Source organism: Ranitomeya variabilis, chromosome 5, assembly GCF_051348905.1.
Source record: "Ranitomeya variabilis isolate aRanVar5 chromosome 5, aRanVar5.hap1, whole genome shotgun sequence".
NCBI classification, from domain to species: Eukaryota; Metazoa; Chordata; class Amphibia; order Anura; family Dendrobatidae; genus Ranitomeya; species Ranitomeya variabilis.
In genome coordinates this window covers 430,049,163-430,067,343 of record NC_135236.1, presented here as the reverse complement: position 1 = coordinate 430,067,343, position 18,181 = coordinate 430,049,163, and the positions used below count along the sequence as shown (strand labels likewise).

At 38.9% G+C, this 18,181-nt stretch overlaps 1 protein-coding gene across 1 annotated transcript in view; it reads right to left on the bottom strand.

The window, feature by feature from the left end:
• Positions 1-18,181, bottom strand: part of TRHDE (thyrotropin releasing hormone degrading enzyme) — a 1,510,236-nt gene that overhangs the window by 1,299,523 nt on the left and 192,532 nt on the right. Inside the window, exon 2 of the mRNA XM_077265293.1 lies at positions 10,805-11,078. Coding sequence (XP_077121408.1) covers positions 10,805-11,078 — 274 coding nt within the window. The remainder of the gene's footprint in view (positions 1-10,804; positions 11,079-18,181) is intronic.

Sequence of the window (18,181 nt, the reverse complement as noted above, 5' to 3'; positions counted from 1 at the left end):
CTTTTAAATAAGTATTGATTCAAATTATGATAGTCACATCAAAGTCTGAGGTGTTTAGCTCTTGGTCAAAGAAGCAGAAGAGACTCTGCAGAATTGTATTTCATGTTTTATCAACTTGTTATATTTGTACACCTTGTAAGCAACATGCCTTTATATTAAAGCATAGACATTGAAAAAGTTAGGTCTTTTTATGTCCTAAAGAATCTATAACCTTACTTACAATTAATTACTGTAAGTAGTTAAAAGAATAGATGAGTGAACATAGATTTCATTCTAATAGTCACACCATGTGTTGGACTGTGGAGACATAACAATTTTTAGGACCTTAACCAGTGGCCACTTGTGGAAGTGGGACGAAAGTCCTGTGAACCACCTTCTACCTACAAACATCCACAGATCTTCTGTTTATTAGCCATCCTGATGTGAAGTCATATGTCAAGCCTACATATGACAAGCCTACAACCTGCAGTAACCACCGATAGACCAAACCACTGCACGACCAGCTCTACCATTGCCTACTGTATTATCACCCATCCCTTGTAGATTGTGAGCCCTCGTGGGCAGGGTCCTCTCTCCTCATGTACCCGTCGTGACTTGTATTAAGAGTATTGTACTTGTTTTTTACTATGTATACCCCTCCTCACCTGTAAAGTGCCATGGAATAAATGGCACTATAATAAATAATAATAATAATATGTCCATCATGTCACAACGATCCCTGATAGGTTGTCTCCTCTGATGGAATAGTGAAGGTCGCAGCCATTAAGTGACATTGTCTACTGCATGTCATGAGACATGGGAACAGGTGGCTCAGAGCATAGAAACAGGCTATTCCATGAGGAAGCACGCTTCTTTTATTTTATGCAGTACCTTGTGGGACATTCAAAAGTGATTGTTTATGAGTGGGGAGCCCCTTGAAACGTGTAAGGCCATGAGTTTCCTGGGTTACATACCACTTTTCCAAATTAATGGTTCTATAACCACAATTTTAACCCTGTTATACATTAAAGATTTTTGCTTTTAATTAAGCTGCAGGGTCTATGTGAAAACATGTTTAAACTATAGTAAATTATAATTTGCAATGGAAAAACGCTCATTATTAACACACAGGGTCTCCATGCATGTGTTGTGACTGTCACACAGCTGCGACACATAAAGCTGCCGCGCCAAACAGCTGATTATTGGGAGCACTACAGCTATCCAGGCTCCCCATGCAGCTATTTGGTAAGCGCTGTAGCTTGCCAAATAAGGAGGGAGCCGACGATGTTCTCTCATCTCAAGTGGCAGCAACAGAACTGGTCAGTGGTGAAGTATTAAACTTTGGTTTTTACAGTGTGCAGTTATTATGTTCGGGGTCTGGAGAAACATTCAATTCACATTGAGTAACATTGATGCAAATTAATTTTGCATGCCAAATTTTAATCTTTACTTTAGAGTTTTTTTGGATTCCGTGCCTCAGCAGGTCAGCAATGTTTTAATGGCATTAGCAAGATGTGTTCAATATTAGGTTTTAATGTTATTTTAATGTTTGTAACTCCTATTATAATGGACTCTTTCATTTTCTATTTCTTATGAGCTTAAAATATAGAGTTAGCGCTTTTATGGTATAAATCTCAGAGAATATCAGTGAGAGTTATAATATACCTGCTGACACTAGTAAGTTTATATCTTTTTCTGGCAGAGTTGCTTCAGAATTGGCAGCTTAACAGCATAACAACGTGAAACTGTGAAATAATCAGTTGTAATACGATGTAGTACATTTCAATTGAGAATCGGGGACAGAGGATAATTGGTAATCTTCACTTTTGTATTTTATTAGAAAAATGCTTTGGATTATTGTTCCAATTATCCAAATGTACTAAAAACTAATGATTAAAAGTATATGAAATCTTGAAACTATATATCATAATTTTAACCCCTTTCCGACTTCGAGAGTAATAGTACGCTGATGTCGGACTCCCCATTTGGTGTGGGCTTCGGTGTTAAGCCCGCACCTTTCTGGGCACATGTCAGCTGATGTATACAGCTGACATGTGCCTGCTACAACCGTGGGAGAATCACGACCCAACCGCAGCTGTTAACTACTTAAATGCCGCTGTCAATCTCTGACATCGCCATTTAACTCGTGCTTCCGGCAAGTGCACCGGAAATCGGACCCATCGGTGACACCGTCACCGATGGGTTGAAATGACAAAAAGAGGTCTCTAGCAGACCTCTATGGTTGTCACTGCTGGGTTGCTATGAGCGCCACCCAGTGGTCGGCACTGATAACAAGTGAGTATTTCTGTTGCATACAAGTGATCTGATATTTGCCTGTATGTAGCAGAGCCGATCAGATAAACGCAGCTTCTAGTCTACCAGGGAGACTATTGAAGCATGTAAAAAGTAAAAAAAAAGTTTTAAAAAATATCCAAAAAGTTAAAAGAAAAAAGTTCAAATCACCCCCTTTCACCCCATTGAAATTAAAATCAAATATACACATACTTGATATCGCCGTATTTGGAATTGCCCGATCTATCAATATGAAAAAAAAAAACTCAATCGTTAAACAGCATTATGTTTTTTTGGTTGCCACAACATTGCATTAAAATGCAATAACGAGCGATCAAAAGATCGTATTTGCACAAAAAAATTAAAAACATCAGCTCGATGCTCAAAAAATAAGCTCTCACCCAACCTGAGATCATGAAAAATGTAGACGCTACGGGTGTCAAAAAATGGCGTTTTTTTAAACCCATATTGTTATTTTTTTTCACCACTTAAAGAAATAAATAACCTACACATGCTTGGTGTCTATGAACTTGCAATGACCTGGAGAATCATAATGGCAGGTCAGTTTTAGCATTTAGTGAACATGGTAAAAATAAAACAACAACTACGGGCTTGCACTTGGAATTTTTTTCCAGTTTTCCAGCACATGATATGTTAAAACCAATGGTGTCTTTCAAAAGTACAACTCGTCCTACAAAAAACAAGTCTTCACATGGCCAATTTGACCAAAAGATAAAAAAAATATTGCTCTGGGAAAAAGAGGAGCAAAAAATGAAAATGCTAAAACAAAAATATCTCTGGTCGTTAAGGGGTTAAGTTGAAAGAAGACATAAGTGAGTTCAACCTATAACTTAAAATGTTTATTTTGACAAAGGTGAAAACAAAATTAGGCCAATTTTAATTGCCCTACATTAGGGAAAAAATTCCATTTCAACTCTACATAAGGCAGTTAAACGTATTTTACAATTATTTTTGGGGTCTGATCTTATTCACAAAATGTTCAAATATTCAGACTATTTTTTGTCCTTACAATTAGAGAAAAGCAATTATATTCAAGTGGAACAAAATTCTACTGGAATGTTACAAAAATGCAAATTCTCCAAAATGCAATATTTTTTGTTATTCGCTGTCTTCCATTTTGCCGTGACTTTACACGATTGCGCAAAATAGTCTCTGGCCTCATTAGAGCCACAAGTCCCAGACGAGCCTCAGAATTCAGTGCTCATTGAGGTGATGAGAATATACATTGAGGACCAGAACAAGTAAATTGAGAAGCTGAAGGGCAAGAGATTGAGCGATGAAGTGAGCAAAAATATATATTTTTTTGATTTTATGTTTATTATGCTATGAGTTCTGAAAGGACATTCAATTCGAAAAACTTCTCTTCGATTCAAATTTCCTTGGAAAATCTGTGAAAAGAGGTGATTTCAAACTACGCCTGATCTGCCCATCTCTACTTACAACACTGACAACTTTTTTTTATAATTGCCTTTTGACATTAACAAATACAGTGGGGCAAAAAAGTATTTAGTCAGTCAGCAATAGTGCAAGTTCCACCACTTAAAAAGATGAGAGGCGTCTGTAATTTACATCATAGGTATACCTCAACTATGGGAGACAAACTGAGAAAAAAAAATCGAGAAAATCACATTGTCTGTTTTTTTATCATTTTATTTGCATATTATGGTGGAAAGTAAGTATTTGGTCAGAAACAAAATTTCATCTCAATACTTTGCAATATATCTTTTGTTGGCAATGACAGAGGTCGAACGTTTTCTGTAAGTCTTCACAAGGTTGCCACACACTGTTGTTGGTATGTTGGCCCATTCCTCCATGCAGATCTCCTCTAGAGCAGTGATGTTTTTGGCTTTTCGCTTGGCAACACGGACTTTCAACTCCCTCCAAAGGTTTTCTATAGGGTTGAGATCTGGAGACTGGCTAGGCCACTCCAGGACCTTGAAATGCTTCTTACGAAGCCACTCCTTCGTTGCCCTGGCGGTGTGCTTTGGATCATTGTCATGTTGAAAGACCCAGCCACGTTTCATCTTCAATGCCCTTGCTGATGGAAGGAGGTTTGCACTCAAAATCTCACGATACATGGCCCCATTCATTCTTTCATGTACCCGGATCAGTCGTCCTGGCCCCTTTGCAGAGAAACAGCCCCAAAGCATGATGTTTCCACCACCATGCTTTACAGTAGGTGTGGTGTTTGATGGATGCAACTCAGTATTCTTTTGCCTCCAAACACGACAAGTTGTGTTTCTACCAAACAGTTCCAGTTTGGTTTCATCAGACCATAGGACATTCTCCCAAAACTCCTCTGGATCATCCAAATACTCTCTAGCAAACTTCAGACGGGCCCGGACATGTACTGGCTTAAGCAGTGGGACACGTCTGGCACTGCAGGATCTGAGTCCATGGTGGCGTAGTTTGTTACTTATGGTAGGCCTTGTTACAGTGGTCCCAGCTCTCTGCAGTTCATTCACTAGGTCCCCCCGCGTGGTTCTGGGATTTTTGCTCACCGTTCTTGTGATCATTCTGACCCCACGGGGTGGGATTTTGCGTGGAGCCCCAGATCGAGGGAGATTATCAGTGGTCTTGAATGTCTTCCATTTTCTAATTATTACTCCCACTGTTGATTTCTTCACTCCAAGCTGGTTGGCTATTGCAGATTCAGTATTCCCAGCCTGGTGCAGGGCTACAATTTTGTTTCTGGTGTCCTTTGACAGCTCTTTGGTCTTCACCATAGTGGAGTTTGGAGTCAGACTGTTTGAGGGTGTGCACAGGTGTCTTTTTATACTGATAACAAGTTTAAACAGGTGCCATTACTACAGGTAATGAGTGGAGGAAAGAGGAGACTCTTAAAGAAGATGTTACAGGTCTGTGAGAGCCAGAAATCTTGATTGTTTGTTTCTGACCAAATACTTATTTTCCACCATAATATGCAAATAAAATGATAAAAAAACAGACAATGTGATTTTCTGGATTTTTTTTTCTCAGTTTGTCTCCCATAGTTGAGGTCTACCTATGATGTAAATTACAGACGCCTCTCATCTTTGTAAGTGGTGGAACTTGCACTATTGCTGACTGACTAAATACTTTTTTGCCCCACTGTATATGCAAAAATGAAATGGTTTTTGTTAGTTTCAATAAGAGCTATAAAAATGCTTATTTTTCTAAAAATCCACACTGTTATTTTTGTTTCACATTTTGAGTTCCCATAGATAATACTAAGACTAGATTCATATCTGCATAGGAGCTTGCTATTTTTTCTGTATGATAATAGGAATATTAAAAGAAACCTGATGGACCTTATTATAAGCCTAAGGCTAGCTTCACACTAGCGTTTGGCAGGGCTGTGGATGAAAGCCTTCTTCCTCCGTGAAGCTCAACCCACTGCTGCGCTTCTTCCTTCAGCTCCGTCTGTGTCTGCATGCATCCTGCGTACCCTATCTTTAACATTGGGTACACAGGCCATGCGGATGTATGCAGATGCCTCCGCATACATCATTTTGAAGCTGCATCGACCGCAACAAAATCCTAACATGTTGTTTTTGACGAAGGTCAGTGCAGCGTCAAGAAGACGCATGCGGAGGCATCCGCATATATCCTCATGGCCTGCATACCCAATGTTAAAGATGGGGTACGCAGAACGCATGCAGATGTAGCCGGAGCTGAAGGAAGAGGCGTGGCAGTGGGCGGGGCTTCACAGAGGAAGAAGGCTTTCATCCACAGCCCTGCTGAATGCTAGCGTGAAGCCTGCCTTAGGAATCCATCTGGTGCTGTACAAGTCTTTTCATGTAAGAAAAAGTAAGACAAAGTCACTGAAACAAAACTAAGAGTGTGAACAGAGCCATGCATCCATTTGCCCGAGCGTTTTGACATTTGTCATAGTAATATGTCATTTGGTAAAGATATGAACCATCAGAGCTTGTGGATGAACCCTTTGATTTCCAAGATACTAAATTACTTATTAGTTCTAGACATGATTAATCATTATTGTTTTTCTTAAAATACCTGTTTAAACAGTCTAAGCATTTTTTCCTAGTGATAGAACCCAGTCTAAAGAAACTGAATCAAAAACTGAAGTGATTTAATGTCTACACAAAAATAATTAACATAAACAAATCAAGGTGTTTTTGCTTTATTTTCTATCTAAACTTTTCTGCTTAACTTCAAAACTACAAAATAGACAAAGTGCGTTACTTAACATGCCTGATAGCATTTGTAAGTGTGACGAAAAGCTCACACTAAACTAAAAGGACACAGATTCAATAAAAATTTTATTGCTGGAATTCTGATGTAAGACTTATTGAAATGTTGACATTTTTTTCACCGAACCCAGTGTACTCTTCCAACTTTATCAAAACTTCATTAGAATTTACACCACAAAGGTGCTGGAAATTACAAAAGTACATTTCCAGCAGAGGCTCACAGCAGCCCTAAAATGTGCCAAATTCATTTAATGGGAATCTGTCACCAGGTTTTTACAAACCCATTTGAGAGCAGCATAATGTTTTGACAGAGACCTTGATTCTTGCGATTTGTCACTTACTGAGCTCCTTGTGGTCATTTTGATAAAATCACTGTTTTATCTGTATCAGATCTACCATTTAGCCCACGGTCACAAGTTCATAATTTGGTCAGTTTTTTCTTTCATTATTTGTAAGACAAAACCAGGAGTGGATGAAAAATACAGAAATGATTATGTGTTTCTGTTATACTTTTCCTCTGATTGTTCCACTTCTGATTTTGGCTTACAAATACTGAGGTAAAAAATTTACCAAATACTGAAGGTGTTAACATGTTGAGTTCTATAACCCCATTCACAAAATTGATTGGCAGCTTTCTTCCAAGATACCGTGTAAACAGAAAGCTGCCAATCAGTGGTGGTGTGGGGTTATACAGAGCTCATGAATATGTAAAACTGTCAGCAAATCTACTAGTCCTCCAGTGATAATTTCCTCTGGTACCCAAACAGAACTTTAGTCCAAAGTTTGGTTTAAAGAAAAAAACCAAAATGAATAATATACGGGTATATCAAATATGTAAACCAAAAAGAAAAAAATGCCCTAAAAATTATATCTTTAATGTATCCTTATAAAAAATTATATTGAGTAAATAGATAAATACAACTATCGACACCACAACTATTAGGTCTGGGAGGGGAGATGCTATATACGGAGCGCTACAGGAACTATTAAATTATAGATAAAATTATTCCTGGCTGAATCCCTGTCAGGACTCCTAATAAACTGAATCCCTTCCTGACAGTGGAGGTTGGCACCCTAGTAATCCGATTTGGCGCCCCCACTCAGCGTCGACTGTCCCTTCTAGCCCTAAATGGACCCTGGCATCTACCCACTCCCACACCCCAACACCATATGCACAAACAACAAGACCTAGGTCACGCTGTGAAATGTGAGAAAAAATATATATTATAAAAAATAGATAAAAAATGAAGCAGAAACACTGCTAGTTAGAGTAATGTATAACAGCAAAGACTGGAATATGTTTGCTGAACTAACTAGAGTGTTAGCACAAAACACGCAGAAAAGGTCCTCCAAATTTCTGCTGTTCACCTTGAAGGCACAAAAGAAATGATAATGATAATGAAAATGAACAGAGGGGGACTTGACTGCCTGATTAATTACAGGTCATAGTAGTCAATAAAGTGCTATTGTGCATACACATTATTATACTGCTATCATTGACATAAATTATTCTGCTGCCATCTTTGAGCCCAGTAAACTTGTCATGACCCAGTCAAAAGCATAGCAGACATAGAACCAGTTTTACACAGATGAGAGATTTCCTGGTTTCTAGTCACCACCGCAGAACAAATAAACACATCTGAAAAACAGAACATGCTGCTGCAGCCGCAAATGCGCTGCCAAAAATATAGCATTCCATATCCTATATCTCTATCATAGAAAAGGCTCACCGGCATAGGCGGTTTTTCTGGTTTCTCGAGGCTACCACATCATAGTGTTCTGTCTAGTGTCGCCACGATACATCAGACATTAGCTGCTATGCAAAAATAAATCACTTATCTGAATATTTGACAAGAATCAGTCTCATGCTTCCATCCCTACGCGTTTCGCCCCTTCCCAGTACCGGGGCTCATCAGGGGAACATTTCGGAACAAGCAGCAATGGCTTAAGAATAGGTGCGACTAGCTAAAGGTGATAATGCTAAGTTTACTGGGCTCAAAGATGGCAGCAGAATAATTTATGTCAATGATAGCAGTATAATAATGTGTATGCACAATAGCACTTTATTGACTACTATGACCTGTAATTAATCAGGCAGTCAAGTCCCCCTCTGTTCATTTTCATTATCATTATCATTTCTTTTGTGCCTTCAAGGTGAACAGCAGAAATTTGGAGGACCTTTTCTGCGTGTTTTGTGCTAACACTCTAGTTAGTTCAGCAAACATATTCCAGTCTTTGCTGTTATACATTACTCTAACTAGCAGTGTTTCTGCTTCATTTTTCATCTATTTTTTATAATATATATTTTTTCTCACATTTCACAGCGTGACCTAGGTCTTGTTGTTTGTGTGTAAGGTGTTGGGGTGTGGGAGTGGGTAGATGCCAGGGTCCATTTAGGGCTAGAAGGGACAGTCAATGCTGAGTGGGGGCACCAAATCAAATTACTAGGGTGCCAACCTCCACTGTCAGGAAGGGATTCAGTTTATTAGGAGTCCTGACAGGGATTCAGCCAGGAATAATTTTATCTATAATTTAATAGTTCCTGTAGCGCTCCGTATATAGCATCTCCCCTCCCAGACCTAATAGTTGTGGTGTCGGTAGTTGTATTTATCTATTTACTCAATATCATTTTTTATAAGGATACATTAAAGATATATTTTTTAGGGCGTTTTTTTCTTTTTGGTTTACACAAAGTTTGGTTTGGGTACTGTTCCCGAACTTGAACCTGAACCCGAACTCCAGCTAAATCTCTCTTCCCCGTACTCCTGAACTGTAAAGCAGACCTCAAGGAGAAGTCCATGTTCAGAGTTCAGCACCTGATGCTAGGTGTCTGGTATGAACCACAACCTTTACAGTTCGGGTTCAATCATCTCTAGTCTCCTCCTGATAAAGCAGTGATTTTATCAACGCTACAGCGAGTAGCTCAATATAAGCCTGTTAATGAATTTGACATGTCTTGCTTAAGTGCACTATCAAGACTGGCATACAAAATGCCAGTCTAGATGAATCTGGGCCTTAGGTTCTAATATAAACATTCCTTATATTATTTATATCCTGGAGCCAAGAATACTGAGCACATGCTAAGTAGTTTGTATCAAACAACCTATCTGTGCTTCATATTATGTTGTTACAATAGTTTGTTTTATGTTAATGCTCAGCAACCTATTAGACCCATTAAAGTATATAATGCTAATAAAAGTTATAATGTTCATAAAGACTATTAACCTGCAGATATAAGGTTAATCTGTTGGTTAATAATGTTGCAATGCTGCCTGGCCACCATGCTGAAAGAGCAGCTAACAAGGGAAAATTAATTTTATTCCGCTCAAGAGCTGCTGGCATTCTGTCATAGAGGCATGTCCGGAGGGGCTACTACAGTCACCACTCACAGTATTGTAAGCAACGGCTACAAAAGCATGCCCCAGAACATTGACTGACAGCTGCGTCTGAAATGCACAGGTCAATGTGCCACGGTGTGCGTACAGCTGCTGCTCACAATGCTGTGAGTGGAAACTATAGATTGTCTAGGCACCTCCCATGACTGAAAGCCCACAGGAAAAACATACCTTTGTACCATATTAGCAAGTAGAAAGAAATATATTACATTTTAGAGTCCTTAATGTTAATTTCCTTTAATGGCTAAATGTTAAAAATGATAACAAAAAGCAGTTTTCGAGACTAGTCAGGTCTCTTTATCAGTCATAGATATACTACGCCTGATGTTTTCAATTGAGGACTTTTAAATTTTAATATTTTAAATATTAACCCTATATCTGCAGGTTAATAGTGTTTTGGGCACATGACAGGTTTCCTTTAAGCTAAATTAAAAAAAAACATTTAAAGAAAAATTGGGCAGGAAATAAAACAGATATATATTTCCTACAGATGTGGCAATCACAACACTATGGGTGTCACTCTACAATAATTGCATAGTGCACTGCCTCATTCTTTGCTTTTTACCTACGCTGGGTGTTCCTTTTTCAAATTGAACAAGTTTTCCTCTAGACAAATAGCATACACATGACTTTACCTGATGGATAACCAAAATCGACAAGCTACATGTGTTCTAAAAAATCTCCTCACCATACTATATCCTGTAATTGAGAGCTACCTGGTTGACCCTGACAGTGTCATATCCTTGTCTCAAACATTAACCCAAGCGCGTAAGTATACAGTGAAACAGGAACAGTGAAGCTGTGAATGGCATCTACATTTTTACAACTCACATACATTTAAAATGATTGTGTTTTCATAATAACAAACAATGTTAATAATATAAGAAATAATTCACGTAAAATAACATGCAAAGATTTACTTACTACAACACCGCTGCGAGTGATAGCTTCACGGTATGTGAAGTTGCATACTGCCCAGGCAAGATAATATGTTGACATTAAAGGAGTCTGTGAGAAATGGTCAGTAACCCATCCACCTTCTTCAAAAACTGATGTTTCCACTGGCATATTAGACAGTGATATGTAAGATGTTTGATGTCTGATGCTTATTTTAAATGTTGCCTTATAAATAGGTTCGTCAAAGCATGGAAATGCTTTTCTGGCATGGATAGGAGAGAATTGGGTAACTCCAAGTGACCTAAAAGACAAAAAGGCAAAAGTTTTATTAAATAATTAACATATCCATATTATTTTATAAATTAATATAAACATAGTAAACATTTTTGAAATACTCCAGAACTTAACTCTGCAGTGAAATTTTTTTTCATCTATCCACTAAATAGGTAATGTCTTATTGAGTGGTGGGAAGCCAAATACTGAGGGATCCACTGATTGCAAGAAATAAGAATTGTTAAACCCAGCAGTGAAATTTTATCCCCTTTAGAATTATTCAGCAGTGCTCATGCCAATCGCTGTTCCTTTTGATTTTTATGAGACTGCTGAAAAAAGTGTTCAACAACCCGGCAGGAAATGAATGAAGTGGCTGTTGGGCAGGCGTACTGCTTCTCCATCCTAAAGGACATAAAATGTCCCTATCCTGCTGACTGATATAGATTCCAATGGTCAGACTCCTACTAATCAAGAAGTTATCTCATACCTGGTGAATAGGTGATACCTTGTTTTCTCCAGAGAACTCTTTAAAGAATAAGTACATTTTAGGGAAATTTTTATGTCCTTTAATTCTAAAAAGATCGATTGGGGTCAACAGCACACATACTCTGCCATGAGAAAAATGATCCTGTCTTCTCGGCTGCTGCACACTTCTAAGAGGTCTTTTGAGCAATTGGTGGAGATTTCAGAGTTTGAACTTCCAGCTCTCTGTTCAGAATGAAAGGGCCTAAAAGGAATAAAAAATGGCCCAAAAGCTAACTTACTCTTTAATATTAAAAGAATTTGCTTGCTATTTACAGAATTGGTTTCTTTTTTGTTCCCTCATAACCCATGCAACTGAATAGGTCCTGGATGCAATAGCACAAACTACATGGACTAAAGAGGTGCTGTTCATAGAAAACTAAAAGCTAGAGATGAGTGTATCGATCCATGGAGGATCGAGTTTGAATTGAATTTTCTTAAATCTGAAGTTTCACTCAAATTCAAACAATCTTCCATGATATATTTTTTTTAAAACCGAGTGCCATTTCACACAAGCTGCACATTCAGTAAGTGGGTTAATGGCATCTAACATGGCAGCGCGGACTTACCGTCATTATGCCCCATTATCTTCTATTGAGCCTGAGTGTTTTTTCAAGAGCAAATATAATCCAGGTGATCTGGCATCAATGTGGTAAACTTGGACATATGAGAGTAGAATTTCCATGTAGATAAAGGATTGCATGATGCATTATTATTGAGCGTGATGCATGATTATTGAGCACACAAAATGAGAACTGATGATGCAATCAAGGTAGAGGAAATGTGTGGAAAGCAGTAGGAGAGTAGGATTATGATGGGGCTGATGGCAATGAAAAGGCACTACTTGTGGGTGAGGACAGGTTACTAGAAATATAATTATGAGGAGAGGACAGTCTAAGCTTTGCTCATCTTGCTTCTCAGTGTGCCTTCTTCACATGATCAGGTGATGCCATTAGCGATCAACCCATGGCTGCTAACTAGTTAAATGGCGCTGTCAATTTCTGACAGCTGCATTTAACTCATGCTAACTGGAAGTGCATCCTTTATCCTGCCCATTGGTGACCCCATCACATGATCGCGGGTCACCGATGGGTCGGCATGACAACCAGAAGTCTCCAGCAGACCTCTATGGTTGTCATAGCCAAATTACTATGAGCGCCTCCGGTGATAGACGCTCATAACAAGTGAGCATTTCTGCTGTCTTCTGTGTGTAGCAGAGGCAATCGAAGTAGTGCAACTTCTAATCTCCCATGGTGACTATTGACGCATGCAAAAAGTAAAAAAAAGCTTTAAAAATATTAAAAGAATTAAAAATATAAAAAATCACCCACTTTTGCCCCATTCAAAATAAAACAATAAAAAAATCAAATATACACATATTTGGTATCGCCGGGCTCAGAATCACCCAATCTATCAAAATAAAAAATTACCTGTTCCCTAAACGACGTAAGGAGGAAAAAAGTCAAAACACCAGAATTACGTATTTTTGATCTCCACATCATTGCATTAAAATCCAATAACGGGCAATCAAAATGTCATACCTGCACCAAAATGGTATAAATAAACATGCCAACTCGGCACGCAAAAAATAAGTCCTCACCCAACCCCAGATCACGAAAAATGAAGACGCTATGGGTATCGGAATGTGGCACAATTTTTTTTTTCTTTTTTTAACAAACTTTGGAATTTTTTTTCAGCACTCAAAAAACAACCTAGACATGTTTGGTGTCAATGAACTCGTAATGACCTGGAGAATCAAAATGGCAGGTGTCGTTCAAAAGTTCAACTTGTCCCTCAAAAAAGAAGCCCTCACATGTCCTTATTGACCAAAAAATAAAAGTTATGGCTATGGGAAGAAGGGGAGCAAAAAATGAAAATGCAAAAACTGAAATACCTTGGTCATTAAGGGGTTAAAAGCTTTTGGGACACAATGACAATAATGTAATTGGATGCCATAAGCATCTATCAGTCGTAAATGGATGGATTGCGATTTTCTCATGCCAATGTTTTTAACAAATGAAGTTATACACCTCTTATTAAAAAGTTTTGACTTAAAACTAAGATTTGCATTAAATAAACTATTTTAGAACCTGAATTTTTCATACGTGCACAGGTGTAAGTTACCAACTTCCTGAATTTACTATATGTAAAGGTGGAATCTAATTTTAATGCTAAGTGGTAAAATGTCCGTATAACTAAATGTAAGTAAAAAGGTCGGCTATAAAAAAAATAATTACTTTTTTTTCCATGAGCAAACTGACCTCCAGGTATAGTTTTCACAATAAAATTAGAATGAAGAATTTCTGCATACAATAAAGTGCCATCAGCAACTGGCTAGCCATAAATATTAATCACAGGAAAAGCAGTTTTAAAATTTCCTCATAGCATCAAATCTAGAAAGAATATGTAAACTTTTCTTAGTTTTGAAGTGAAGTTAAAATTAATATTCTTGATATTCAAGTATTTGACTGAACCAGGTATGTCAATAAATTTCTATACAGTATAATTATTTATCTGATCACATGTGAAATTAAATTCATTTGCACTATAAAAAACATTCTGGCACAATGAAAAATATAATACCTCACAGCAAAAAATGTCAGATTTCAAAATCAGAATTGCCCATCGTGACTTTAAGCTCAATGACTACATTTAGATTTGCAAACAGTTCTTATTATTGTTAACCCTGCGTCAGGCGTATCTATGGCACTCCCAAGTTCAGAAGCAGGGCGCCTGACAGGCACAGGTTAGAAAACTGTCTATAATATCTAAATATCTCAATTTCTCAGCTCTAAACGTAATTAATGACCTTCATAGTGATGTATTAAGAGAGAACACACAAAATCAGACGCAAAAAAAAACATTTAACCCTAGAATGCATGATGTCTGAAATATACACTTTCACATAACCTGGGAATTTTAGGTCTTTGGGCAAATCTTATGGAGGAATTCAAATAAAAACAGTTTTTTTGCAAGTTTATTTTAAAATTGCTAAGTAAGATGTGAAAAATGCACTAAATTAATTTTGCTGAAAATAACCAAAAAGTAAAACTACCTATTCATTCTTGGGTTAATAGCCATAAACATAATGAAGCAAAAAGTGCCAAAATGTCACAATCACTGCCAAATAGCCTCTAGTTTTCAGAACTTAACTTCTACTAAACATTAAAATTAGGAAAAAAGTAATTGCAAGTCAGTTAGATGTTTCTGGAGTCATAATCACTCAGATTTAGACATTAACCCCTTCATGACCGGAGCTTTTTTCGGTTTTGCGTTTTTCTGTCAATAGGGCCATGTGAGGGCTTATTTTTTGCAGGACAAGTTGTAATTTTGAACGACAATTGGTTTTACCATTTTGTGTACTAGAAAATAGTGTTGAGCATTCCGATACCGCAAGTACTGGGTATCGGCCGATACTTGCGGGTATCGGAATTCCGATACCGAGATCCGATACTTTTGTGGTATCGGGTATCGGTATCGAAACAACATTAATGTGTAAAATAAAGAATTAAAATAAAAAATATTGCTATCCTCACCTCTCCGATGCAGCCTGGACCTCACCGAGGGAGCCGGCAGCGTTCTGTGCTTAAAATGCGCGCTTTTACTTCCTTCCGTGACGTCACGGCTTGTGATTGGTCGCGTGCCGCCCATGTGGCCACGACGCGACCAATCACAGCAAGCCGTGACGTAATTTTCAGGTCCTGGATGCCTAATTCTAGGCATTCAGGATTTTAAAATTGCGTTCCGGCTTGTCATTGGTCGCATCGCGGTCACATGGGCGACGCGACCAATCACAAGCCGTGACGTCACGGGAGGCAGGAAACGCGCGCATTTTAAAATTACGTCACGGCTTGTGATTGGTTGCGTGCCGCCCATGTGACCGCGACGCGACCAATCACAGCAAGCCGTGACGTAATTTCAGGTCCTGAATGCCTATTTCTGCATTCAGGACCTGAAATTACGTCACGGCTTGCTGTGATTGGTCGCGTCGCGGTCACATGGGCGGCACGCAACCAATCACAAGCCGTGACGTAATTTTAAAATGCGCGCGTTTCCTGCCTCCCGTGACGTCACGGCTTGTGATTGGTCGCGTCGCCCATGTGACCGCGACGCGACCAATCACAAGCCAGAACGCAATTTTAAAATCCTGAATGCCTAGAATTAGGCATCCAGGACCTGAAAATTATGTCACGGCTTGCTGTGATTGGTCGCGTCGCGGCCACATGGGCGGCACGCGACCAATCACAAGCCGTGACGTCACGGAAGGAAGTAAAAGCGCGCATTTTAAGCACAGAACGCTGCCGGTTCCCTCGGTGAGGTCCAGGCTGCGTCGGAGAGGTGAGTATAGCAATATTTTTTATTTTAATTCTTTATTTTACACATTAATATGGATCCCAGGGCCTGAAGGAGAGTTTCCTCTCCTTCAGACCCTGGGAACCATCAGGAATACCGTCCGATACTTGAGTCCCATTTACTTGTATTGGTATCGGGTATCGGTATCGGATTAGATCCGATACTTTGCCGGTATCGGCCGATACTTTCCGATACCGATACTTTCAAGTATCGGACGGTATCGCTCAACACTATTAGAAAATGGGAAAAAAATTCCAAGTGCAGTGAAATTGCAAAAAAAGTGCAATCCCAAACTTGTTTGTTTGGCCTTTTTGCTAGGTTGACTAAATGCTAAAACTGACCTGCCATTACGATTCTCTAGGTCATTTTGGGTTTACAGACACCAAACATGTCTAGGTTCTTTTTTACCTAAGTGGTGAAAAAAATTCTAAACTTTGCTAAAAAAAAAATTGCACAATTTTTCGTTACCCATAGTGTCTCCATTTTTCCTGATCTGGGGTTGGGTGAGGGCTTATTTTTTGCAAGCCGAGCTGACATTTTTAATTATACCATTTTGGTGCAGATACGTTATTTTGATCGCTCGTTAGTACATTTTAATGCATTGCTGCGGTGACCAAAAACCGTAATTCTGGCATTTTGACTTTTTTCTCGCTACACCGTTTAGCAATCAGGTTAATCCTTTTTTTATTGATAGAACTGGTGATTCTGAATGCAGCGATACCAAATATGTGTAGGTTTGATGTTTTCATTGTTTGATTTTGATTGGGGCAAAAGATGGGTGATTTATACTTTTATTTTTTTTATTTTTTTCATATTTTTAAAACATTTATTTTTTTTTTGTTTTGTCATGCTTCAATAGTCTCCATGGGAGGCTAGAAGCTGCCACAATTCAATTGCCTCTGCTACATAGAGGTGATGCTCAGATCGCCCCTATGTAGTAGAATTGCAGCATTGCTATGAGTGCTGACCACAGGGTGGCGCTCATAGCAATCCGGCATCAACAACCATAGAGGTCTGCAGGAGACCTGTCGTTGTTACGCCGATGCACTGATGACCCCCGATCATGTGATGGGAGTCACTGATGCGTGCATTTCCCAGCTTAGATGCGGGCTCACCGCCGGAGCCCGCATCAAAGCAGGGACTCTGCCATCGGACGTACTATTGCAATGGATGGCAGAAAGGGTTAAAAGACCAGCAGAAGAAATGCATTGACAGAGAGAAAAACAAGGTTAACTGATCATATTATCATATCATATCAGAGATTATTATTACGTGTTTGTGCACAATGTACCTGAAACGTCATTTATAAGAAAATACTATTTATTTCTAAGAAAAAACGCTGCTTAATTCTACCAAATATCCACAAACTTTGCATTATTTATTTATAAGATGAGCAAAATCAACAATTATGATAAAAAAACAGAAAGTATGAACCGTCAACAGTCTGAACCTTCAGGTGTAATGGGACTGATAGGCCATGGAGGTCATACCTGATCTCCACAAGGATGGCAGTGTAACTGAGTGGGAAGGTTTCAAACAGCACCTAAAGATAGGGAGGGGTGGGATCCCCTGCCGCCTTGGAGAGGAGGTGGAAACAAAATGTGTGGGCTGTGCCTGTCAGGCATATTGAGCCTGACGTAAGGTTAGAAGCAATCGTGGAAAATAAAAAGTGTCACGTGGCAGTGAATTTTCATTTGATAAGTCTAGCCATGAACCATTTTATATTCATATAGATCTCAATTCATCAAGACCTGTGATTGTCCCACCGGTCTTAATGTGGGTTTCTGTTGGAGTCAGATGCTCCTGATTTAATTAGAGCCACCATGCCACAATTCTTTCTCAAGTCCTTGACTGGAGTAAGATTTTTGTCATAATGTTTACCACAGCATATAATGAATTAGATATGCTGTGGTTTCAAGAGCCTAATTCCTCCCCATCCTGCCCAAACTCCACCTATTTTGACAGAGCTGGGTGAAACTGGAGTGACAACGCAGAAGTCCCAATATTTCTGTGCAACTCAGAGCTGCAGAAAAAATGTGGTGGAGCCAGGGCTGCAAAAGTGCAGTGAGTACAGAAGATAAGCCATTTCTGAGAAAGGCAGTGAGGAGACAATAGCACAACTTTATTAAGAGCACTGTGTTTGATCTGACCACCTACATCAGGTCATATTGTGAAGCAGTTGAGAGACACCACATTATCAGAGAGGAAGGGATGTAGACAGCTGGATAATATGACTGTTAAATACCACACGAGAAA